The 25,623-nt window shown below is 55.5% G+C and overlaps 1 protein-coding gene across 4 annotated transcripts in view; it reads left to right on the top strand.

Moving 5' to 3' along the window:
- Window positions 1–25,623, top strand: part of PALD1 (phosphatase domain containing paladin 1) — a 94,637-nt gene that overhangs the window by 58,322 nt on the left and 10,692 nt on the right. For all 4 annotated transcript variants that reach the window (XM_087863055.1, XM_045783373.2, XM_045783371.2 and 1 more), the window contains exons 4-18: window positions 901–1,080; window positions 2,467–2,631; window positions 3,501–3,661; window positions 3,891–3,966; window positions 4,702–4,853; window positions 5,203–5,302; window positions 5,488–5,592; window positions 7,698–7,793; window positions 8,231–8,359; window positions 8,841–8,957; window positions 9,044–9,199; window positions 9,516–9,698; window positions 10,839–10,979; window positions 11,180–11,251; window positions 13,242–13,382. In XM_087863055.1, the coding sequence (XP_087719181.1) occupies window positions 901–1,080; window positions 2,467–2,631; window positions 3,501–3,661; window positions 3,891–3,966; window positions 4,702–4,853; window positions 5,203–5,302; window positions 5,488–5,592; window positions 7,698–7,793; window positions 8,231–8,359; window positions 8,841–8,957; window positions 9,044–9,199; window positions 9,516–9,698; window positions 10,839–10,979; window positions 11,180–11,251; window positions 13,242–13,382 (1,974 nt within the window). The remainder of the gene's footprint in view (window positions 1–900; window positions 1,081–2,466; window positions 2,632–3,500; window positions 3,662–3,890; window positions 3,967–4,701; window positions 4,854–5,202; window positions 5,303–5,487; window positions 5,593–7,697; window positions 7,794–8,230; window positions 8,360–8,840; window positions 8,958–9,043; window positions 9,200–9,515; window positions 9,699–10,838; window positions 10,980–11,179; window positions 11,252–13,241; window positions 13,383–25,623) is intronic.

The following is a 25,623-nucleotide window of genomic DNA, read 5'->3' as shown; positions in this document are numbered from 1 at the left end:
TCTACACTCTAGAACTTCTCTGGCTTAGCTGTTTTTTCCCTCACATATTCCCTAGAAAGCCAGGTCCACACACGCAGATGACTTTCATTTTTCTTGTTCTCTGCTGTAGCCCGCGGCCCTAGAACAGTGCCCCAGAACCGTGAAGGTACTCAGTAAATAGTCAGCAAATGGATAATCGTGATTAAACTGTGCTTATCGAAAGAGTATCTGGGATTTTCTGGTGTCTGGAAGAACTGGTTCCATTTCTAATCTGTCAGGCAATGTGTGGGTCCTGTTGGAAGGGCATGGCCAGATGATGACTGAGCTCCCTTGTGCCCAGGAATGAATTCTCCTGGTGCCTCTTGCTCTCACCCTTTTACTCTGTCATTGCATCCATCACCCCCAGCTGGGGAGGGGAGAGCCCTGCTTGTCCTCCAAGCTTCAGGACCTCAGGAAGGGGCTAGTGCAGTTTTCCTCTAGCTGACTCCTGGGGCCCTGGCTGTGACTCCCTGCTTGGGCCCCTGCTCCAAGCCCTTCCTCTGGCCAAGGGAGACATTTGCCTTCTTCCTGGAGAGCTTCAGGCCCCACCCTAGAGCCAGCCTCACTTTCCTGCCCCTGAAGTGCCTCTCCCTGCTTTCTTTCCTCAAGGCCTGCCTCTGATGCCGCCTCCTACATGAAGCCTTCTCTGATTCCCCATCAGAAGGCGTTGTTTTTCCTTTCGCCATGCTAAATGACACTCTTCTTGGGACCACAGATGGTCACACATTTTGTTTGTTTTTTCCAAAAGCTTGTAGACAACTTGAAGACCATGTCCCTGCCCCATGTCTCTGCTCCCCATCCTCTGGGGCCTGGGACAGAGCTCCACTTATAGAAGATGTCCCGAGCCATCTGAGTAACCCCCTGTGGCTCTTCCCCTGCCAGGGACGCTACTTTCTGGTGCAGGACGTTGCGGAGAAGATGGATGTACTGGACACTGTGCGGAGCTGTGGGGCCCCCAACTTCCGGCAGGTTCAAGGTGGGCTCCCCGTGTTTGGCATGGGACAGCCCAGCCTCTCTGGATTCAGGCGGGTCCTCCAGAAACTCCAGAAGGATGGACACAGGGTAAGCAGGGCTGCTTCCGGGCAGGGTCTCTCCCCCCAAATCTGGCAAAGGGGCTCCTGGGAGGGGCCTGGCCACATGATGTGGGGACAGTACCTGGGGACGCAGACCAGGCTCTGCCAGGCCTTGAATGCCATGATGAGCATTGTGGTCGGCATGGTTGGGAAGTTCTGGGTCAATATTTTTTGCCCTGTCGTGTGTGGACATGGGGGCCTTGAGGTCAGTAGCCCCTTAAACACCCCACTTTGAGAACCTTGGAGAAGTGAGAAGGGCGACAAGTTGACAAGAGGGTCCAGGTCATAACAAGAGAAACACAGCATGATGACCACAGTGGACACAGATCCTTGCGTCAGCCCTATGAAGGCAGGGCAGTTACTCCTTTTTTTTTTTTTTTAAAGATTTTATTTATTTATTTGACAGAGAGAGAGACAGCCAGCCAGAGAGGGAACACAGGCAGGGGGAGTGGGAGAGGAAGAAGCAGGCTCCCAGTGGAGGAGCCTGATGCGGGGCTCGATCCCGGGGACCTGGGATCACGCCCTGAGCCGAAGGCAGATGCTTAACGACTGCGCCACCCAGGCGCCCCAGGGCAGTTACTCCTCCTACACAGAGGAGGAGACCGAGGCCCAGAGGGGAGGGGTGACACAGCTGAGGAGTGGTGTCCCGAGACCCAAACTAGGCATTCGGACTCTAAAGGCCTGCTTTTAATGACTCCTCTCTCCTGCCCGATGCCGAGGTGGGGTTTTGAGGGTCTGCAGGACAGGGGCTCAGGGTGGTCTGTGGTTGCAGGCTCAGTGTGGGCAGCCGGTCTGGTTCGACCTGGGGTTTAGCTGGAGAGTCTGAAGTGAACCAGAGTGGGGTGGGGTGTTAGCTCTGGGCGGATCCTGTTTCCCACCCTGACGGCAAGTTCCACAGGGAAGGGTCTGCCCACGTGTCTCTCTTTCTGTGTAAGGTGCTCAGTGAATGAAGGATGGCATGGTGGTGGCGGGCATTCATTTCTTCCCCCGGCGTTTATCAAGCACTTGATTTATGCGGCATTTTGTGCTCAGAAGGGTGGGGATGTAAAAACGATCAGGACACAGTTCTCCCTGTAAGGAACCTGTAGTCCACGAAGGGAGATATATTCACCGATCATGTTAGGGTGAAGCAGGAATTAACACCATGAGCTTCAGACAAGGGGCTGTTGGCCCCAAGAAGAGGGGGAGTCAGGAGCAGGTGACATTTGGATGGAGCTTTGCTTCTTGGGTAGGATTCATGTTGCAGGGACAGGGTGGGGGGGGCAGGCGCTCAAGGAGGGGGAGCAGTGTGCGCAAAGGCACAGCGGTGAGGCGGGAGGGCGGCTCTCTGCACTGGACAGTGGGGACGTCTGCTTCCCCCGCTGGCCCCTGGCAGGAGTGCATCATCTTCTGTGTGCGGGAGGAGCCCGTGCTGTTTCTGCGCGCTGAGGAAGACTTCGTGCCCTACACACCGCGAGATAAGCAGAATCTTCACGAGAACCTCCAGGGCCTGGGACCTGGGATCCAGGCAGAGAGCTTAGAGCTGGCCATCCGGAAAGAGGTGAGGGTCACTGGTGTGGGTGGATGCCCCCCTCCGTGGCAGGCCATGGGCAGCTGAGTTGGGACCGTAGCCCCCAGGCCAACTTTGCTCTCACCGGCCCATCCTCACCTGCTCCTCTGCCCTGCTTGGGCGAGTAGCTGGCTGCAAGGCCAGCTCACGGGAAGCCAGAGGAAGGACTTCCTATGCCCGGCTTCCTATGCCTATGCTCTGTTTGCTTCTGCCCCTTTCTCACCCTCGCCTCCTCCACACTCTGCACCCTATTTAGCAGGGCCCTGGTGGAGTGAAAGGAGCGTTAGACTAGGAGCCCCAACACGGAGGTCAGCCCTCTGTGAGCTTTGAGGCCCGGGCGAGTCCCTTCTCTTGATGGGCCTCCGTCCCTGAGGTGCCTCTGCTCTTCTCCTTCACAACCTGGGGGCCTGTCAAGGTTTCTGAGGCTGGTGACACACCAATGTCGTGTGCGTGGAGTGTGCGGTCACGGTGCCCCCAGAGGCTCCCACAGGCAGGAACCTGGCTGTCTCCCATCTCCCTTTGGGGCCTCGTCTCCTCTAGCGCCCAGCTGACTGAGCTTCCCCTGTCCTTGAGGCTGGTGGCTTAGCTGATTCCTGCTGCCCATAGGGCAGGACACTTCTCCCTTGCCCGAGCGTGGGCCGTGTCATCTCGTGCATAGGCGGCCGCCCTCGGACCACTGGCCGCCTCCATCCCATCAGGACTCTCAGGGCACAGAGCACCTCCGGCCAGGTGGTTCCCCGGGGGGAAGAGCAGCCTGTCCGCGGCCTCTGTGTGGTCTCCTGGCTCTAGAGCTCAGCCACGAGGGCCAACAGGGGCCTGCAGACCAGTCAGGGCCCTCCGGCCCCCACTCCTCCACGCAGGTCCACGACTTTGCCCGGCTGAGTGAGAACACGTACCACGTGTACCACAACATCGACCACCTGCTGGGGGAGCCCCACGCCGTGGCCGTCCGGGGCGAGGACGATGTGCACGTGACCGAGGAGGTGTACAAACGGCCCCTCTTCCTGCAGCCCACCTACAGGTACTGAGCGCCCGTCCGGCCTGGGGTCAGCAGATGACTCGGGCCGCGTGGACACCAGTGTGCTGGGCAGGGGTGCTCTCTGGCCCTGCTCCCCAGCCGTGGCCTCAGTGTCAACTGTCTGCAGGTTGGGCTGAGCTCCCCACACCCATCTCTCCCACAGGGATGCAGGGGTAGGGGGGTGCCCGGGCTGTGTGGCCCGCCTGATGGGTCTCTCCCCCTCACCTGGCAGGTACCACCGCCTGCCCCTGCCAGAGCAAGGGGCCCCCCTGGAAGCCCAGTTTGATGCCTTCGTGAATGTCCTCCGGGTAAGTCAGGGCAGGAGGGGGTGGTGGGAGCAGAGGAGGGACAGGACCCTGGAGAGCAGGTCGAGGTCTAGGCCCTGTCTCCATGGTGATACTCAGGGCCAGCGTGGCTCCTGGCTTTCCTCAGAGGAAGGTTTCCTTCTGTGTTGTGCAGGAGGTGGAATGCGTGTGCGTGTGTGTGTGCGTGTGTGTGTATCTCTGTGGAGGGGTGTCTTTGCACATTCTCTAATGACAGCCCAGCGCTGACGGTCTGAAGGCCTGGACTCTGGGCAGGCTCAGCTGCTAACTTGCTGTGTGATCTTGGACGAATCACCTGACCTCTCTAGACATCTAGGTACTGGGGCTAAAACGTTCTTATCCGTAGCTTCTTGAGCTGGTGTTTCCTGAGGACTGGTGCTGTTTCTTTCCCTTATTTAATTTGCGGGGGGCCACCTTATTTAATGTGCATCTCACAGGCTTGTCAAATACAGGCCTGTCCCCTCCGAGCAGTCTCACCCCCAGGACCAGCTGGTCGAGCTCCCCCAGGGCCTGGGAAGGAGGCAGGGCCGTGCTCCTCGGGGCAGGTGGAGCAGCCTGGGCTTTGAAGCTTGGTAAAAGCGGCTGAGCCACCCCTCTAGGCCCCCCTCGCCAGAGACTGCAGGCGCGGATGGGCCGATGTCATGACCCCCCTCCCCTGACTTGGTCCTGGCGGAGGGGTTTCCACGTCACACTGTTGCTGACGGTCATGGTCTTTCCCAGGAAACCCCCAGTCTGCTGCTGCTCCGAGATGCCCACGGGCCTCCCCCTGCGCTACTCTTCAGCTGCCAGACAGGCGTGGGCAGGACCAACCTGGGAATGACCCTGGGTACCCTCGTCCTGTTTCACCAGAGTGGGGCTGCCTCGAGGCCGGAGTGAGTGTCCCAAGGCGCCGCAGGGTTGAGGAGAGGAGGGGACAGGGCTGCCAGAATGCTGGGGACGCATCAGGAGCCCAGGGCCAGAGCTGGAGGTGGGGCATGTGGGGTTCATTTCCTGGGTTGCCACAGACTTGCTGAGTAATGTGGAAAAAGTCGCTTGACCTTTCTGGACCTCGGTTTCCCCACTGGCGAGAATACCCCTTGCTTCCCCCAACCTGAATGGGAAGGAAGACTTGGAGCCTGTAGTTAGTGTCCCTCAGCGGCCATGAGAATGGAAATGTCAACAGGGGGCAGTGGTAGAGGGCTTTGGGGGTACTGCCTCTGCTACTGACCCCTTCCTTGTCAGTGCTGTCCCCCTGCAGACCAAGCCCCTGCCCCTGGAGCAGCTCCAGCTGATCCAGAGCTTTCTCCACATGGTGCCTCAGGGGAGGAAGATGGTGGACGAGGTGAGCCAGGGGGCTGGGGGCAGGGGCAGTGGAGGGGCGCGCGCTCCTCCGCTGGTGGGGTCTCTTCCTCTCCTGCACTGCACCCTTCTTGACAAACCCGTCTTTCCCTTTTTCTTGCATCTCCGCTGTCTCTCCCCGGCCCTGCTCCCTCCCTGCTGCCCTCCCGGGCCTGGTCTCGGCCCCAGGTGGACAGAGCCATCACCACCTGTGCCGAGCTGCATGACCTGAAGGAGGTCGTCTTGGAACACCAGAGGACGCTGGAAGGCCCCCGGCCAGAGAGCCCAGCCCAGGTAAGTCCCGGACAGTGTCTGCTTTTGCCCGAGTCCTGCGACCTCATTTTGTTAGGCCTGTTGACTGGCTTCTTTCCGACCGACTGTTCCTGGTGGCTGCTTCTCCCGAGAAGAGAGGCATTCAGAGGAAGGAGAGATAGAGGAGCTGGGCCCTCAGGAAGGACGGACAAGGAAGAGGGGAAGTTTACTTTCTCTGGCCAGGTCCCCTCGCTGCAGAATAAACAGGATGGAGGAAGGGGCTGCTGGCGGGGGTGCCGGGGGCCTCTGGATCCAGAGACTTCCCAGACTGCTCCTGGCTCCCCCTCTGCGAATCAGTCCCTTGCTGTTTCGTTGGGTAGGCCAGGGTCTGGTCCAGCTCACTGCTTCTGGAAGAGTGATGGGCTCTGGGCTCTCTCAGCAGCCCCATCCCTCTGCTCTGGGGAGAGGCCTTGTCTTGATGGTGTTTGCGCAGTGGGTGGAAGGAATCTAAGGCCTGCAGAGGCTTTTTCTTCTTTGACACTTTAAAACAATATCTTTTAGAAGCAATAGCATACAGTACGGAAAATTGAGAAATTGGAGCAGGCAGAAAGTCACCCATCGTGCCAGCACGGCTGCCGGAGCGTTTGGGGCAGGCTTCCTCCCCTATGCTTTGTTTGTGATGTTCTTGTGTCGGGCGCCCGAGGGCCTGTTTGCGGCCTGCTTATAGCCCTTCTCCTCAGCCCCCCGAGCCATCCCTGCTTTTGTCATCGTGGTTCTTGCCGGCTGTGTGACTTCAGCCATCGTCGGCCTGCTAGGTTAAGACCCCATCTGACCTGACCACCTGGGGGCCGGTCCTGGCTCTGCCACCTACAGGTGTGTGGACGTGGGCCACCTGCTTCACTGCTCTGCACCTCAGTTTCCCCATTTGTAAAATAGAGCCACGAGTAATAACCACCCCACAGAGTTGTTGTGAGGATCAGCTGAGATAAGAGCCATGAAGGCCTTAGAAGGGAGCCTGGCACGGAGCAGGTGTCCCTGGGATGTCACCTGTCATGGTTTACTAACCAGGCCCCTCTGGTTGGACAGTCGAGTTGCTTCCAATTCCTCATCACTGTAAATTCTTTTGCATCAGCATAACTTCATGAAAATGAAGCTGTTGTGTATTTAGGATTTTCCCTTAGTCTAGATTAGAGGTTGGCCAACTGTGACCCATGGGCCAAATCCAAACCTCCACCTTGTTTTCGTGAATAAGTTTTATTGGAATGTGGTCTTGCCCATTCAGTTCAGCACCGTCTGTGGCTCTCTCACGCTGCAGTGGCCGAGTTGGGCAGGTAAAGCAGAGACCCTAGAATATTCTGCCTGGCCTTTTATAGAAACAGAAGTTAGCCGATCTCTGGCCTAGATTCCAAAAGATGGAGTTCAATGTAATCAAAGGGCATGACATTTCTCTCGGGCCGCTATGAATCGCACTTGCCCTCCAGAAGGTGACCCTCACCCAGCAGGTGAACCCTGAGATCCGAAGGTGGAGAGAGGGAACTTGGGATTCTCTGTGACAGCTCCTTACCCCCTGAGCAGCTGGGCTGGGGTTAGGACATTTGTTTGGGGATCCGGCTCTCCTTGCCATCAGCGGCCTGATTGAGCAAGTCAGCTCATTTCTCAGAACCTCTGTAAAGTAAGGATAAAAATCATGGCCCCCTTGGAGCACTGTTAGGAGGGTCTTTTTGTTCTCTTGTGGGGTGGGTCACAGTTCTTAAGGGAGGGCCTCTGGCTTAGAGAAGGGTATTTATATTCTTGCTTCCTCAACACGATTATGCATGGCCCTGCATGTGCACGGCTTGTTGCAAAGCGGGGGCGGGGGGGGGGTCCCGGCCTGTCTCTGGGCACAGCCCCGGTGGGCGAGGCGGTCCCTGTGCTGATAGCAGGGGCTCTGGGGTCGTCACCAACAGCTTCCCCTGGGCCATAGATTAATCGCGGCCAATGGGATAGTGTTAGATGCTGGGAAGAATTTCCAGCCTGGCAGAACTGTGTTATAAAGGGAGGGGTAGATTGTGTTCCAGGAATTTCTGAGGCTTAAATCCTGCCCTTTTCCGGGGATGGGGACCTGGTGGCCCCGGAGCCCTGTCTTTACCACCCACGCCCCCTCTCAGGGAAGCTGCAGCCAGCACGGTGTCCGGCAGAGGGCGCTGCAGAGCCTGGAGCGATACTTCTACCTGGTCCTGTTTAACTACTATCTGCACGAGCAGGTGGGGCTGGGGGTTGAGTGGAACCACGAGCCCTCCTCCCGGGCTCCCTCCTGCCCTGTCCCCCACACTGACTGGCATGGGGTTACCGAGGACCCCTGTGGAGCCGGGGAGGAGAGTGGGGATGTGTGTGTTGGTTCCAGAGGAAGGTGGGTGTGGGGTCATGGAAAGACTCTGATAGAGTTGGTGGTCCTAGAGCAGGTCATGCAAAGGGAGGGCCCACCTCTCTCTTCTCTGGGCCCCAGGGCCTGTCCTTAGCCGGGTCATCAGGGCCTGGAAGGATCTTGCTTTGGACCTCCTGGTCTTCTCTCCTCACCCCTTCTCCCTGTCCTGGACCATGATGGATGTCTCCTGGGGCTCCCCCACCACAGGGCCAGCTGGGAGAGTTTGGGATGGCCTCGTGCCCCTGAACTCCCGTCTCTCTCTGCCTCGGGCTGCAGTACCCGCTGGCCTTTGCCCTCAGTTTCAGCCGCTGGCTTTGTGCCCATCCCGAGCTGTACCGCCTGCCTGTGACACTGAGCTTAGCGGGGCCTGTGGCCCCTGGGGACCTCATCGCTAAGGGCTCTCTGGTGAGTGTGGCTGGCTGTCTGGGAAAGTGGGAATGGGTGTGGGCTGCCCCCGGGGCTGGTGGGCCCTTGATTCCTAAGGGCTTGGGTTAAACATTGCCCTCCTTCCCAGAAGACAAAGGGGCGATGGCCTTTGGGGCGGCGACTCTTCCTGGGAGTGACGTGGGGTGATCTCAGGCCCCAAGAAGCGTTTGCAGCTTTGGCCACTGCTGTCATTCCCTCTCCTCATTCTCAAACTCACATGCTCCGGGCAAGGAGGCAGGAGGCCTGGTTCTGATGTCTTTGCCACCGAGCTCTCATTGTCCTCATCTGGAGAGTGGGCACTCTGGCCTTTCTCCTTGCCGGGGAGGTGACGAAGTGCCAAGTATGCGAAAGTGCTTCGGAAACTGTAAAGGGCTGGGCCCTGCCCTCCCCTCCCCCACCTTGGGCCAGGCTCTGAATCTGTCAACTGCTGTGGGTCCCAGGCTGGCTGCTCTCCCCACAGGGGGCGGACGACCTCATCTCCCCAGACGCACTCAGCACCGTCAGAGAGATGGACGTGGCCAACTTCCGGCGGGTGCCCCGCATGCCCATCTATGGCACAGCTCAGCCCAGCGCCAAGGTGACCACCCCAGGGGCCCGAGGTCCACTCGTGGGTTGGGGCAGCGGTTGAGCCCTTTCACTGATGGCCCTCCTGTCTCCCCCCAGGCCCTGGGGAGTATCCTGGCCTACCTGACTGATGCCAAGAGGAAACTACGGCAGGTCGTATGGGTCAACCTGAGGGAGGAGGCCGTGCTGGAGTGTGATGGGCACACCCACAGTCTGCGGTGGCCTGGGCCGCCCATGGCCTCCGACCAGCTTGAGGTGAGGTCCTCCTGCCTTCCGCACACCCCTACCTTGGGGGCCTTCTGGGAAATTGGCCTGGGAGGGTCTTCGGAAGATCCCGTGCAGGCTCCTCTTGTAAGATGGAGAAACCGAGGCTCCAAGAGGAGCAGACTCAGGGAGTGGCTGAGTCACATCTCTATTTGGCCATCTCCCTGGCTCTGGGTTCCTGAGGCTCAGGAAGAGGCAGGGGTGAACATGAACGCCAGGACTGGTCCTGGCCATGGCAGGCTCTGGCCTTGCGGGGCTGGCCTGGAGGCTGCCTCAGTGGCCTGAGCCCTCTGTCCCCCTCCTCCAGAACCTGGAGTCCCAGCTGAAGGCCCACCTGAGTCTGCCTCTCCCAGGCACGGGGGGGCCACCGACCCGCAGGTTCCAGACGTGCCTCACCACGAAGGAGGTCTTCACCCAGCACCGTGGGGCCTACCCCGGCCTCACTTACCACCGCATCCCGCTGCCCGACTTCTGTGCCCCCTGCGAGCAGGTGAGGGCGCTGTGCGGGCTGGGCCTCTGGGGAGCCAGAGGAGGCCCTCTCCCGCCGCCCCCTCTGGCCTGGGCCTCGGCTGTGGGTGCAGCTCCCCCGAGGGACTGGGAGCTCGTTCCATGAGCCTTCAGATATGACCACGTGGTTCTTCGCTCCCTTCCGAGCGTCGTGTCTGCAGTGCGTGGACGCACCTGTGTGTTTCTTATGTGTTGTAGGTGTGCGTGGGGGGAGCGTACCCATGGTGTTTGCAGTGTGTGGGTGCCGTTGTGCAGTGTGTACGTGTGTGGTGGGTGTGTTGCTATGCAGTCTGGGATGTGCATCTTGTCTGTACCAGGGGCATGGGGCAGGCGTGTCCGGGGACTGTGTGGTGTGGTATGTGTGTAGGGGTTGTGGTGAGCTTGTGTGTGCCCCAGGCTGTTTGTGTGTTGTACGTGTGTTCTCTGTAGGATCGAGTCTTCGCAGGAGGCTATGTAGTTGGTGTGTCTGAAGGTCTGTGGATAGGTCTGTGGTGCGTGTGCCCAGCATGATTGCGTGCGGGGCGTTGATACATCAGTTGTTGGGTGATGTGTCTGTGCGGGGTGTGGTTCTGGGGGGGATGTGGGGGGACCTCTGATGTGCAGCCTGGAAGAGGCAGGGATGGGGGCTTGTAGTTCCTGCCGCCGTGGTTCTCGGTTCCCGTTGTTTGTCGCCCCCTGGTGGACCCATGCGGCAGTGACCGGCTGAGGTCTGACCCCTGCCCTCAGGCTGGGACCTGAGTTGGGTCCCTCTCAGGCAAGAGCCGGGGGGGGGGGGGGGGGGTGTCCCTGCGCAGCCCTGGAGGACACAGCACGTGGGAGTGGCATGCACATGCGTCGTGTCCTGCCTGGTGGAGGGTGTGTGTGTGCGTGTGCGTGCGTGTGCGTGCGTGTGTGCGTGCGCTCTCGCGTCTGGCCCGGGGCCTGGGGCAGGGGGCAGTGGCAGTCCCGTGGGTACCGCGGGGAGCTGAACTGTGAGCACGCAGGTTGTGGGGCTGACATAGGGCCCGGCCCGGCTGTCCCAGGAAAGCTGCTTTGGGGTTGCCACCTGGAGGGGTGGGCCGTGTCGGGAGTCTTCAGCCTGGAGTGCCCGCTGCCTGACTCAGACCCCGGTCCCCCCACCCAGGATTTTGACCGACTGCTCGAGGCTCTGCGGGCTGCCCTCGCCAAGGACCCGGGCACTGGCTTCGTGTTCAGCTGCCTCAGTGGCCAGGGCCGGACCACGACCGCCATGGTGGTGGCCGTGCTCGCCTTCTGGCACATGCAGGTATGTGTGGCCTGTCCCACGTAGACAGGGCAGGGTGGTGCTTGGCCCCTGGGACCCTGGCTGTGGCAGGAGCGTGTGGGGGACAGGGATGGTGCATGGCGTGGTCCCGGAGCCTCTCCCGCCAGTCCTGGGTTCCTCACGTGGGGGAGGGCGCCACCTGGACGGACGTGCTCCCTGTCCTAGCAGCTGTCCTCTCTCAGGGCTTCCCCGAGGTGGGCGAGGAGGAGCTCGTGAGTGTGCCTGATGCCAAGTTCACCAAGGGCGAGTTTGAGGTGAGTACACCCCAAGGGGCCCCCCGGGGACACCTGGGTGAGGGGAGAGGGCGAGTCTTGCCGGTAGGTCTGGGGGATCTTCAGAGCTCTTCTTAATTACGTCCGCATCGCAGTGCTCGCCTGCTCCCATTTCACAGATAAGCAAGCCAAAGCATGGTCAGCTTGGCTCTGGGCCCTGACAGATTTCTTGGAGAAGAGGGGGCTAGACTGAGCCCCCTCTGCTTGGCCCTGCCGCTGCTCTGTGCCCTGGGGGAGGCCCCTGGCCACATCTTGTCTGGGTGACGCTGAACAGCTGCCTCACAGGCGTCTGGGCTCCAGCTGTGGCTGGTGATCTTGCTGCCGGGCCGTGGCCTGTCCCACCCCACCCCTGTTTCAGTCCAGGGCACTGGGTGGACGGCCACTCACATTTCCGATTTAGTCACCCCTGTATTGTGTACCTGCCACATGTCATCACCCCTGACACCTTGCAAGTAGGCAGTGGGGTCCCTATCTTACAGAGGGGGGAATGTGGCGCTCAGAGCTGGCGTGCGGCTCTCTGGTGTTGGTGCTGTGGTCGGCTCCTGCCTCGTCGGCTGGCCTCATCACATTCCCCTCCCCTACTGTCCCTGCTGTCCTGTCACCCTGTCCTTTACGTGCTCCCTCAAACTTGCCAAACTCCCTCAGCTTCTTGGCCTTTGCCTATGCTGTTCCCTCTCTTGAAACTCCTCTCTTCCTTCTCCTTGCTGATTCGCTGATTCTTAGATTTTTATTTTTTTCACTGTGGTAAAATGTACATACTGTATAATTTACCATTTGCACCATGTTTAAGTGTACAGTTCTGTGGCACTGAGTACATTCACTTTGCCGTGCAACCATTACCGCCATCCGTCTCCAGAACTTTCTCTTGATTGTACACCGACCATACCCATAAAACAGGAACTCCCCATTCCTCCCTCCCCAGCTGCTGGTGACTACTGTTCTACTTTCTATCTCTATGGATTTGACTGTTCCTTATATGTCATACAAGTAGAATCACCCAGTCTTTGTCCTTTTTTGTCTGATCTATTTCATTTAGCAAAATGTACTCAAGATTCATCCACGTTGAGGGTCTATTAGCTTTCACTCCTTTTTCAGGCTGAGTAATACCCTGTTGTATGTACGGACCACGATTTGTTTATCCGCTCATCTGTTGGTGGACACTTGGGTCACTGTCACCTTTTGGTGATTATGAGTCATGCTGCTATGAACACGGGAGTATAAATACCTGTTCGGATATCTGCTTGCACTTTCAGAAGTGGAATTGCCAGATCATATTGGCAACCTGCTTAATTTTTAAACAACGGTCATGTTGTCTGTGGCAGTGGCGCCATTTTACGTATCCACCAGCAAAGCACCGGAGGTTAAGTTTCCCCACGTTTTTGCCAACCCTTGTTGTTTTCTGTTCTGGTGGTGGCCATCCTGGTGGATGTGAGGTGGTATCTCATTGTGGTTTTGAGTTGCATTTCCCCGATGACAAGTGAGGCTGAGCCTTGGGCTCGTTGGCTACCTGCATGTCTTCTATGAGGATAGGCCTGTTCAAGGTCGTTGCCCATTTTTGATTTGGTTTGTTTTGTTGTTGAGTGATGGGAATTTTTAAATATATTCTGGATCTCCATCCCTTATTAGAGATGTGATTTGCAAATACTTCCTTTCGTTCCACTGGTTGCCTTTTTATGCCGTTGATGGTGTCCTTTCTTTTGTGCCTGTGCTTCTGATGTCCTGTCCAAGAAGTCATTGCTACGGGCAACATCATGATGTTTTCCTGTTTTCTTCTATGAGTTTCATGGTTTTAGCACATGTTTAGGTCTTTGATCCATTTTGAGTTAAATTTGCACGTGACTATCCAATTTTTCCAGCACCACTTGTTGAGATGGGCCTTGACAAGGTGGCCCTTTGTGTGGGGTGAGCCTGTTGCTGGGGCTGGAGGCCCCACCAACCCCCCTTTGTTTTCTCTCTGCCCCCCCGGCCCCAGGTGGTGATGAAGGTGGTGCAGCTGCTGCCTGACGGGCACCGTGTGAAGAAGGAGGTGGATGCGGCCCTGGACATTGTCAGTGAGACCATGACGCCCATGCACTACCACCTGCGGGAGATCATCATCTGTACCTACCGCCAGGTGAGCCTTGCCCCGACTCAGGTGTCCCTCCCCCGTGCACAGTGAGGTGTGGTTCTGTTACTTTTTCACCTGGAAGTGACCTATGAGATGGAAACACACCCAGTCCCGGCTCCCCCGGCTTGATTTGGGAGTGCTTGGTGAGGTGTATGCGCCGCTGACATTCAGAGTATTTGACAGCTGTGGCAGCCCCAGGACCAGTCAGGGGTGTGGCCAGTCAGAACCAACACCCTGTCCCAGACCCCTGTGGTGGTAGGTGTTAACTCTTCAGGTTCTGGGTCGTGGGGACTGCTGCGGGTCCCGGGCAGGAGTCAGGTTGGTAGATGGGGCCACTCCAGGGGGTTGGCAGGCGAGCAGCAGGGCAGCCGTTCAGTCTTTTAATGACTGATGCCGCACGACTGCCCACTCAGGACCTGTGTACGTCTGTGCTGTCTGGGGGCTGGGACTGGCCTCCAGATTGACCTCCTCAGTTAAAAATTGTGTTTGGATAACTCATGAAATGCTAAAAATGAAAAGGTTCCCATAAATTACAAATTTTATGTAAAAATCCAGAATTTCAGCCTATTTAGAAAAAAATGTGCCTTTCCGTTAGTCTATGGGACTCTATCATACACAGATCTCCTGGCCCAGTCAGATGACTTGACATTACCTTCTGGTAACCAAGTTCACCCATCTCCATTCCAGAGGCCAGGATGCTGCTGACCTCAGCAGTGGGAGGATAGGGATCCCTGAACCCCATCCAGGGTTTCCTGGTGGTGGGAGTGGAGCAGAAGCAAGATATAGAGTCGTTCCCCAGTATGGCCACCAGGTGGCCTTAGTGAGCCAGGCCTGGGCCAAACTCTCAGAGAGGCTGAAGAGCAGAAGGCTTCTTCACTCTCTAATCCAGTCCTTTTCACCCCCGCAGCACACTAGTTTCACACGGGAGCTTTAAAACATTCCCATGCCTGACTTCCATCCATAGAGAGTCTCATTTAGTAGGTCTGCTTGGGGGCCAGCGTGTGGGTTTTTTGTTTTTAAAGTTCCCTAGGTGATTGCAATGCATAGTCAAGGTGGAGAAGCACCTGGTCTAAGCAGGAGCCCCCATTTGCGGTGAGTTTCAAGATCGCCTGCAGGGCCCGTTGCTGGGCTCCGTTCTGAGTTTCTGATTCCATAGGTCTGGAAAGCTCTGAGCTGATGCTGATGCTCCTGGTGGGGGGGCCACACTGGGGGATCTGCCGCAGTTGAGTCTCACCTCTTGCTGTCATCTTAATAACCACTTTATGGAGATAGAATTCACATGCCATACAACCCAGTTATTTAAAGTGTGTAATTCAACGGTTTTTGGTACATTCACAGAGCTGTGTAGCTATCACCGCAGCTAGGCACAGAACATTTTCATCACCCCATTTCGCCCTCCCCCAAACCTAGGCAACTGTGAATCTACTTTCTGCCTCTATGGATTTGCCTATTCTGGACATTTCATAGGAATGGAATCATACACTATGTGGTCCTTGTGACTGGCTTCTTTCACTCAGCATGATGTTTTCAGGTTTCATCCGTGTTCCAGCACAGATCATTACTTCCTTCCTTTTTGTGACTAACATTCTATTGCATGGATACGTCACATTCTGTTTTTGGTGTCATGCCTCATCTAAGGTCATGAGAATTTACCTCTAAGAGGTAAGTAGATTTCTTCTAAGATTTTATGGTTGTGACTCTTTATATTTAGTCTTTGATTCATCTTGAGTTAATTTTTATATATGGTGTGAGGTAGAGATCCAACTTCGTTCTCTTGCATGTAGATACCCAGTTGTCCCAGCACACGCGTTGAAAGGACAGTTCTTTCCCCATTGAACTGTTTAGGCACCTCTAAGAAAATCCATTGACTGTAAATATAAGGGCTTATTTCTGAGCTTTTAAATCCTGTTCCATTGATCTGTTTGTCTGTTCTATGCCAGTACTGTACCCATCTTAATTACCGTAGTATTGTAGTGGGTTTTGAAATTAGAAAATGAATTCTCCAAGTATGACTTCTTTTTCAGAACTTACTTTGGCTATTCTGAGTCCCTTGTATTTCCAAATGAATTTTAGGATTAGCTTGCTAATTTCTGAGAGAAAAAAAAAAGCCAACTGAGATTTTGATGCAGATCAGTTTGGGGAGTATTGCCATCTTAACGATAGTTACTCTTTTGATGCATGAACGTGAGATGTCTTTCCATTTATGTAGGACTTATTTGCTTTTTTACAACGTATTTTATAGTTTTCAGAGTGTGAGTTCTATGCTTTTTATATTAAATTTATTTGTAAGTAGCTTATTGCTTTTATGCTATTATAAATGGAGTTAATTTCTCAATTTCATTTTTTAGCTTGTTCATTGTTACTATATAGAGATACAGTTGATATTTGTATATTGATCTTCTATCTTGCAACCTTGCTAAACTAATTCATTAGTTTTAATACTTTCTTTAGTGAATTTCTTAGAATTTTCTATTTACAAGACCGTGTTGTATGCAAATAGAGATAGTTTTGCTTCTTTCTTTCTAATTTGGATGCCTTTTGTTTAATCGTCTTGCTTCATTGCCCTGGCTAGATCCTCCAGTGGAATGTTAGGTAAAAGTGGCTAGCGCAGACATCCTTGTCTCGTTCCTGATCTTAGGGGGAAAGCTCTCAGCCTTTCACATTAAATCTGATGTTAAGTGTGGCTTTTTCGTAGATACTCTTTGTCAGCTTGAGAAAGTTCCCTTCCATTCTTAGTTTATTGAGTGTTGTTTTTTTTTTCAGGAGGAGATGTTGAATGTTGTTAAATGTTTTTTCCATGTCTGTTGAGATGATTATCGTGGTTTTTGCCCTTTATTGTATTGACGTGGTATGTCATTTTAATTGAACTTTAGGTGTTAAACCAACCTTGTATTCTGGGATAAATCCTATTCGGTCATAGTGTGTGTCTTTTTACGTTGGTAGGTTTGGTTTGTTGAGGATTTTTGCATTGGACTCATAAGAGATCTTGGTTTCTTATGTCTTTGTTCGGTTTGCCATTAGGGTCCTGCTGGCCTCACAGAATGTGACTGTCTCACTTTTGCAGATGAGACCGAAACCTCGAGAAGGGAGAGGCCATCATATGTGCATTAGTCAGCTGAGGGTGCCACAGCGAAATACCACAAATGCATGGCTTAAACAACAGGAGTTTATTTTCTCATATTGTGGAGGCTGGAAAGTCCAAGATGAAGGTTCTGACTGGTTTGTTTCCTGTGAGCACTCTTGTCCTGCTTGCATATGGCCGCCTTCTCACTGTGTCCTCCCGTGTGCCTTCCCTGGGTGCCTGGATGTGAACAGATAGTGGGGAGGGAGAGAGAGAGGGAAGGGGCCATCTGGTATCTTTTCTTATAAGGATACTAATCTTAGAGGTCCTGAAACTACTGGTAGAGAACAAAGAGCGAGCTAAAAGCAACCTCAGGCCCAGCAGCTGGGATTTCACAAGCCAGTTTAAGAAAGGGAAGGCCCTTTCTAGGGTTGTCATTATAGAACCTTGCTAAATGTGTCCATTTGAGAGAAAGGAGGGAAGGAAGGAAAGAAAGAAGCAAAAATTTAAAAACCTGACTACTGTCTACGTGGTTGGCATTTCATAAAAGAAAGGATATTTTAGTACCAGGAAAGTAGAATAGACATGATCTCAGAGTAGAGAAGAGTTCTTGAAAAGATTTATGTTTCTGAGTTCCTATGGACCTGTGAAACCGATTATGGACCCAGATTTGGGAATCACAGCTTTTAGTGACCAGGTTGCTATGTCGTTTAGCCAGAAAGGCAGAATGTCTTTCCTCCAAGGTCACCCTGCACTTGACCTGGCCTGGCTAGACCCGGAGCGTGTGTCCTGCCTGAGGTCAGGATGGCCTGAGCTGCCCCAGCTGCCTCAAGATTAGAAGGGGCCTCCGGCCTGCTCCATGCATGCATGTGTATAGACTCTGGAATGCTGGATTGTTCTGGGCTGACTGGCAGAAGGAATGTGAATGTAGGAGTTGGAGGAGCCTGGGTTCCAACAGCAGTCTTCATCCTCTCTGACTGCCTGTGTCCCCACCTGCCAGGCCGGACCAATACTGCTTCCTGGCAGGGCTGTGTGTGGGAAGGACACCAGGGACCAGAAGGAAGTACAGGGCTGACACACGACAGGTGTTCAACTAATGGGAGAGCTCCGAGGATCACTGTAGGACCAGAGTATCCTGTGATGTCCCTGTAGCTTCAGAATCCCCACGGAGACCCTCAGATTTTAGTGCTAAAGGACTTACAGAGCATCGTCCCCTCTGTTGACAGGTGAGCTAGAGAGCGGGTTGTCTGGGGTCCCACGTGCGTTGGTGTCAGAGCAGGGCTGAGAGGCAAAGATTCTCACTCCCGGCCCCCAGCCTTGAAAAGGTGTTTCATACCACCCAGCACCTGGTCCGTGTTTAGATTTTCCGTGGGAGATTTTAGTCTCACAAAGCCTTTTTGTGGTTGGATCAGGATCCCAAGAAGAGCCACAGATCCCATGTGGCTGATGTGGCCCATGGAGTCTAGAGCTTCCCCCTCCTCTTCCCCTGAAGCGTCACCCTGGACGTAAGCGTCACCCCTGAAGCGTCACCCCGGGCTGCTTGCTTGGCATCTGCCATCCGGACCTGGCTAGTTGCACGCCTGGCTTTAAGTGAACTGCGTCACAGCTCCTCGCTTCCTGTCCATGGGCAGAGCCGGCGGCGTGATCCTATCCGGCTTGGTATTTGGCCGACATGGTCACGGGGGATGCTGTGGGCTGCCACGGGGGTACAGAAAGCCCCGTGGTCTCTTTTGTGACCTGACAGCTGCTGGCGCTTGTCCCCTGGATTCTTTATTTCACTGAGGTTTTGCAAAATGCTGAGAGGCTGGCTCTCTCCTTCCCTCTCCGTTAATGAACTGCAGTCATTCCAGAAAGATACGCCCCGTCGAGGTGTGGTGGAGGCAGGAAGGCAGGGCCAGAGCTTGGTTTTTCACTTGGCTTGCTCGTGTGCAAAGAAGGTTTGGGTGGTGCTTCTCTAAAGCCGAGGGGAAGGATGTTGGGTTTGGTGAGCCCTCAGGCTCCTCCAGACTCGGAAGAACCTGGAGTCTGTGATGAGGGGCTGGGTGGCCGGGGTGGCCTGGGAGAAGGAAGACGGAGGGGCTCCTGAGGGGAGGCTGGGAGTTGCTAGAGGCCAGTGCTGGAGGCCAGGGGACCCAGCCCCCACACGTCCCAACTCAGAAACAGCGTGGGAGGCGCTCCCACGAGGCTGACTGTACATTTTCTCATCCATGGTCTGGCTCAGTCCTTACCCTGTGTCTGTGCTTGAGGAAGGGCTGGCTGTACCATCACATTTGTGTTTACATTTGAGCAAGGGAGGCCCTGGGCTTGCCCAAGAACCCACCGCTGGTGGATGGCAGGAGGAGAGCGAGACCTCAGTCCCAGACCAGATCGGGCCTCTCCGCCAGGCCGCCCTGCTGCCTGGGTTGGAGGAGGCAGGTTCACCTCCCTCCCACCTCAAGCCCTGCTGCTGGGGGCGAACATCAGAACTAGAAGCCATGATCCGTGGCTTGTGTTCCCAGCCTGAGAAGGCCAGAGGACAGGAGCACGTTGCAGACTCGGGCCACAGGCACAGGGGGGATGGGACCAAAGCCGCACGCACATTCTCCACAGAGACAGGCCTTCCCCGGTACGGCTGCCTTGGCCCCCCTCTCTGCCTGGGCCTGACCCAGGCTCCCTGGCCTCTGCGGGTTGCAGCCCAGCGCTGTGTCCTCCGCTCTCTAGAGCGTCAGTGAGACTGAGCGGGGGCCTGACCAACCCTGCGTATGTGAGGGGCCAGAATGCTCAGGGCATTTTAAAAACCACCGCAAAAGGCAAAAGGAAAGAGAAAGCTCTTTGAACTAAGCCACTCTGTGAGGTTGTGATAGAGGTGACAAGGCTGGGTCCCAGGCTGAAGAGAAGGCTGGGCCCCAGGCTGAGGAGAATCCGGGATGGCCACCAGCCCACGGGGACACCATCTGGTGAATTAGTTGTTTCCTGCTGGGTCTGCAAAGGGAAAAATGTCTGTGACAGAAACCAAGGTCAGGGCTCTTGGAGGAAGTCCTGCTAGAATCATTAATGCCAGGGGCCTTTTCCTTAGCCTTGGCTGGTGATGTTAATTCTTAGTGTTCTGTGTTTAAAAGTCTTGTGTGTCTACCCGTCTGTCCCTTCAGAAAGAGTTTGAAGAAAAACTGAGATAAAAGTAGCCACACAGAGAGAAATAAAATGTCATTTGGTCTCGAATTGAGATTTCGTCTATAAATCTCTAACTGAGCAGTGCTTTTTGAGTTTTCTAAGACCTTACTCTTTTGTCTCCTTTGGTCCTCAGAGCAGCTGGTAAGGAGGGGATGGTAGGTTTTACGAGGCCATTTTACTGAGGAAGACACTGAGGCCTAATGACACGGTGATCAGCTTGAGGCAGGACCAGAACCTATCTCCCAACTCCTCGGCCTGTGTTCCTTTCCTCCCCGATGGCCATGACCCAGTTTTGTTGTGGTGGAAAAAGGAAGGGGCAGGTGAGGAAGCCACCAGGCCCTACCGCACGGGCTGCCCTGGGTTGGTGCAGAGTTGCCAAAAGGTCAGAGGTTCAGCTCGGTGCCCCCAAAGACTAAGGGTATTATCTTCAGAAAAATACAGAGTGAGACAGCTCCGGCTCTGAGCCCCAGGTGGGGTCCTTCTCCATCTCTCCATGACTCTGGCTTGGCCACAGTCGTTCCCTGGAGACCTCATTGCAGTAGGTAATGTGTCTCCAGGGCCCAGGCTGTGCAATTAGAGCAGCCCTGGAATGCTGCGAGCTGTCACATAAAATACAATGGAAGGAAAGGGCTGCTTCCCGAGGCTCTTTCATACCCAGCCCAAGATAGAGCCGGTGGGTGGATGAGCGGCTGCTCGCACAGTGTATGTGTTGTGTACATGCATGTGTGTGTTGTGTGCACGCGTGTATTGTGACATGCATGTGTGGTGTGCGCATGCAGGTGTGTGCATGTGTGCACATGCATGTGTCTGTTGTGTGCATGTGTTCTGCACACGCATGTGTGCGTGTATGTGTTGTGTGCATGTGTGTGTTGTGCACATGCATGTGCGTGCATGCGTGTGTTGTATGCATGTGTATGGGTTTGTGCACATGCATGTGTGTTGTGTGCATGCATGTGTGTGCATGCGTGTGTCCTGTGCATGCCTGTGTGTTGTATGCATGCATATGTGTTTGTGCACATGCATGTGTGTGCATGTGTGTGCATGCGTGTGTTGTGTGTGTCGTGCGCATGCATGTGTGTGTTGTATGCATGTGTATGGGTTTGTGCACATGCATGCGTGTGCATGTGTGTGTCCTGTGCATGCCTGTGTGTTGTATGCATGTATATGTGTTTGCGCACATGCATGTGTGTGCGTGTGTGCGCGTGTGTTGCACACATGCACGTGCGTACATATGTGTGTGTATGTGTAGGGCACATGTTCTCAGCAGCTGCGGCCTCTCTTGCTTTCCCCTCCTTCCCACCGTGTGGCTGAGCCGGAGCAGTCTCCGCCCTCCAGGGGGACTTCCTGCTTTACCCTGCAGCAAACGTGCCCTGAGCACCTCCGTGAGCGGGGCTTGTCCTAAGTGTGCATGCACCATCAGGCTTGGAACTTTCAGTGGTTCCAGAGGGGTCTCGATCTCAGCCTGTACACGCCCCATCAAGGAGAGCCTGCCCTTGTGCTCGCTGCTGACACTGTTAGCTTGTGGTTGTCACGGGGGGGGGGTGTGATTCTGCTGCTCATGTCTCCACACTGGGCCAGAGCTCATCTCTGAAACGCTGACTCCCAGACCTTGCCTTGCACAAGTAGGGCTCCACAGACATCTGTCTAGTGAGCAGACGAATGGGTGGAAGGTTGAATAAGTCATCATTTGATTAAATAGGAAAACTAACCGCTACCCTTCCTTATACCTTTTTGGTTTTTGTCCACATTGTTGGTCTGCCAGGAGAGGGCGCTCTTCTCCAGCCTCCCAAAAATGCCCAGGGTCTGAGCTGGAAACCCCGGAGTTCTAGCCAGGGCTCTGCTAGGAACTTCCCGCACAACCCTGGGTGAATTGCTTTGGCCTGCCTGGGCCTCTCCTTTCCCATCTGTCACCTGGGGTCATGGTTGCTTCTCCACCTGCCTGGAAGGGTGGCGGTGAGCACAGCCTGGGTACAAGGTGAAGTGGGAGTGGGGTGTGTAGGGTGCGGTGGGCAGGGGGGCTGGGAAACCTGGCCAACTTGCTAGCTTATGTGCAAGGCAGTGGGCTCCTGAGGACCGTGTCTTGGTACCGAATCCCAGAGCCAGGCCTAGGGGTAAATGATGTTTCTGGAATGAATGGCACACAGAGAAGCCCATGGTGCCAAGTTTAGTCCTTTCCTGCGTTGAAAGTACTGAATAAAATGTGTTCTTTGGGGGCGCCTGAGTGGCTCAGACAGTTAAGCGTCTGCCGTCGGCTCAGGTCATGATCCCAGGGTCCTGGGATCGGGCCTGTGTCAGGCTCTCTGCTCAGTGGGGAGCCCGCTTCTTCCTCTGCTTCTCCCCCTGCTTGTGCTTTCTCTCTCTCTTAAATAAATAAAGTCTTAAAAAAATGTTTTCTTTGGAAAACCGGCTACTTGTCTATGGGCCAAGGGGCATTTTCTCTCTTCTGGGGACTAGGTACAGAAAGCTTCCTTGTGCTTGAGGACAAGCCTGAGGACAGGCCTGAGGACGGAGTTTGCATGGATTCATAGAAAGCCCCTGGAAGTGGCTGGCACTGAGTGCTTGGGGCCAATGTCTGACGAGGGGTGGGTGGCACTGAACTTTGAGAAGGATGGTGGGGTCGGCGCTCTGGGACCTCGCCCTTAGAGACCAGCCATCTTTGAGGGCTGTCAGCTGCCTGCCCAGCTGGACGGCAGAGACCCCAGGCCATCCATGCTCATTCCTGTTGAGTGGGTCAGGGAAAGGGCAGCAGGCAGACTCCAATAATGGGGGTGTTGTCCGGCTTGGATTGGCTCGGGCCCTGAACCTGGCCTCCCTGGCTCTTCTTGTTTCTCTTCTTGGGCTCTGTTTGCCCACGGCCTGGGCTGCGTCCAGCTCTCCATGTGACTCCGGCATGTCAGTTCACCTCTTTGACCTCGGTCTCCCCTTCTGGTAAGCAGAAGGGTTGATGTAGGTAACCCCAGGCAGTCCATGAGGCAGGGCTTAATAAAAATGGGAGGTGGAAGTATCCGTAAGTCCCCAATTCGGCAGACGTTTCTTGTACGCCTCCTGGGGGCCAGGCACTGGGCTGGTTCTGAAGATGCCTCATGAACAGCACAGGGAACTTCCTGCCCTTGTGGAACCCGCTACTCCAGGGAGGGAGACACAGAAGGAACAAGATGCAAGGGAAAGTCACGTGTCAGGTCGTGATCCGTCTGTGGGGGTCAGGGGTTTCAGGTTTACATGGGGTCTGGGTCAGGAAGGGGCTTGATGAACAGGTGGCATTTAAATACAGACCTGAGTGGGTGAGTGGGGGAGCCATGCTGACATCCAGACCGAGGGATACGGCAAGTGCAAAGGCCCTGAGGTGAGGGCTTGCTGGTATGTTTGAGGGGCAGGAGAGGAGGTCAGAGGTTACAGGGGCAGGGGGCAGGGGGATGGGGCCTGCTCCGGGATTACTGGGATGATTACACAGATGTCAGCTTCTACTCTGAGTGCCAGTGAGGGTCTGTACAGTGGGTTGAGCAGAGGAGCCAACTTAAGGTTCTGACAGGCTCACTCTGGGGTTCTGCTGGGAATAGGCTGCAGGAGTGCGGTGAGGGGGGCCAGGGAGGCCAGCCAGGCGCTGTCACTGAGGTGAGGCGACTTGGCCTGAGGGGGTAAGAGGCGAGCAACAGCTGGGAGTGTTTGGAGTCGTGGACGAGATGCCCTGACTGCTTGGGTGTGGGGCTGAGAAGGGGCGAAGTTAGGGAGGGACGCCAGGTTTTGGCCTGAGCAGCAGGACGGATGGACACTAAGAGGGGCACACATGTGGACCACCGGGTTTTGAGGTTGTTCAGGAGGTTCGCCTGGGCCCTGCTTTGTGAGTTTGGAAAGCTGGATCGATACCTACCTGGAGTCCTCAAGCATGGCAGCATGCTTGGAGCTCTATTCAGCATGGAGTCTGGATTCCTGGGGGTGGGGGCGTGCACGTGGGGTCCCCAGTGTCCTGTCTGGACTCTAGATTCCTGATGGCATTGGAGGCATGAGACCGGCTGAGCTGGTCTGGGGAGTCGGTGCTCATCCTCCGGCCGGTACCTGCTGGATGCCCAGTGACATCGACGTTCAGGGTGGTGGGGAGCAGGGAAGATGTAAACCTCCTTATAATCTGGTGCCCGCCCCCAGGCTTGTTTTCCAGACTGATCGTTCCTTGGGGAGCAGAGGAGCTGGAGGGATGAGTGAAGCAGGGCCTTTCCAGGCAGGAGGAAGGTGGGGGGTTAAGGTATAGAGGCAGGGGTGAGGCAGGGGGTGTTTGAGCTTGATGATGGCGAAAGAGCCCAAGGCAGTTAGAGTTTGGTGTTTGGAATATGTGTCCCAGCTGGGAACTCTGACATTGGGCAGTTACTCAGCCTTGTCCAGCCCCATCTGCAAAATGGGTGCCCCTCTCGGAGATGTTTTAGGATCTAACACTCAGCTCTGGGTGTGACACGCTCAGCCTGGCAGGTGCAGATGGGAGACCCCAGACACACCTGGGGAGGCGCATCAGCCCTGCCTCAGTGGGTCTCCTCCATGTGGCCCAGGAAAGGGCAAAGCTTCCAGAGAGCCATCGCTGGCAGTGCTGGGCCCACGTGGACACTGGCCGACCGCAGGCCTCAGAGAGCCGAAATGCCCAGCACCCTGGCCACCGTTCCTAGGCCCCTTCTATTTTAGGGCGCAGTCCCAATGGATGAGGAAGCCTTGTCCAGCTCCACCTTAGCTAATGACAGCCTGGCCTGCCAGGCCATTTAAAAACAGCTCCACTATTTTTATCAACAGGAGGAGGCTGCCCTCACCTCCTCCCCAGACAGTGCCCACATAGGGTGATTTTAAGGAAACTGGGGCCTTGATAGAAAGATGGGTCATTGTCTCAAATCACAGACTATGATCGCACAGAATGTGCCCACGGAACCTTCTGGAGGGTGTCAGGTGTCACCTTAACTTGCGGTCCGAATTTAGAGCTAATTCTACGCTACCTTGCCAGTGGGGCTCGGAAGGAATCCCTCAGCCTGTCCACCCTGAATATTGCTCAGACGCAGTCCTCTCTGGTGTCTCTGGGAGCAGCAGGCCCCTGTCCCCATGGGAGTGGGGGCTTGGAGAGGATAGGGCTGAGGGCCAGCCCCAGAGCCGAGGGCTTTTCATGCCCACAGGGTATTTCTTGAGCGCTCTCTAATTCAAAGTAGTTTAAAATTGTTCTTGTCTGGTGGAACTGTGATGATTTTCTCTCCCCCTTTCTATGAAAATGTCCAATCAGCTCCAGGGATGGAGATGGGGAAGGCAGCAGGAGGGATGGGGTGGGGAGTGCCCCGTGCAGGGCAGCATGGAATGACCCTCCTTAGGGAGAGTGGGGTGGTGGTGTATTGGCCATACTTTGTCTCCAGGTGAAATCTTTTTTTTTTTTTTTTTTTTTTTGGTCCTCTAATTTCTAAAACAAAATTGCATTTTTTATTTTTTTTTGAGCACCTGCTTGGTTGATCCTTAAAACAAGAGGCTCCCTGCCTACCCTGCTCCTGCAGCAGCCCTGGGGCCGTTTCCACCCTCACCTCCTGCCAGAAGCCCTCACTGGCCCCTTGGCCTGTAGGATCAGGGCCTGGCTGGCCTTCCACACCCTATTCTGGGCCCTGGTCTCCCCCCTTGCCTCCTCCTCTGCGCCCCCTCCCCGTCAGTCTACCTTGGATACACCTCACGCTCTGACCCCTTCCTCCCCTTCTCAGGGCACCATTCTTCCCCCCCCCCCCCCACCTCAGATACTCCGGCCTCTCTGACACCCTCACTGGCCCGACTCCCTACCGTCTCGATCCCCTGACCCCGCGCTCTGGCTGCCCTGCTGGCTGTCCGGCCCGTGCGGGTTGCTGCGGGTGGGGCGCGTCCTCTGTGCTGCGGCTCTGTCCTGGTCCCTGGCTGCTGCGGCCGTCCATGGTGTACGGGGGCTTCCTCCTACCTTCCTACCTGAGCAATCCTACCTCCAGGAACATGGGAGCTGGGAGTTTAAATGGCAGGACTGGGCCTAGAGCCGTGTCTCGCAGGGAGTCAGAACAGTGGCCG

This window comes from Ursus americanus, chromosome 6 (assembly GCF_024610735.1).
Source record: "Ursus americanus isolate L20-20 chromosome 6, mUrsAme1.1.p, whole genome shotgun sequence".
NCBI classification, from domain to species: domain Eukaryota; kingdom Metazoa; phylum Chordata; class Mammalia; order Carnivora; family Ursidae; genus Ursus; species Ursus americanus.
This window is presented reverse-complemented; position numbering and strand designations above follow the sequence as displayed.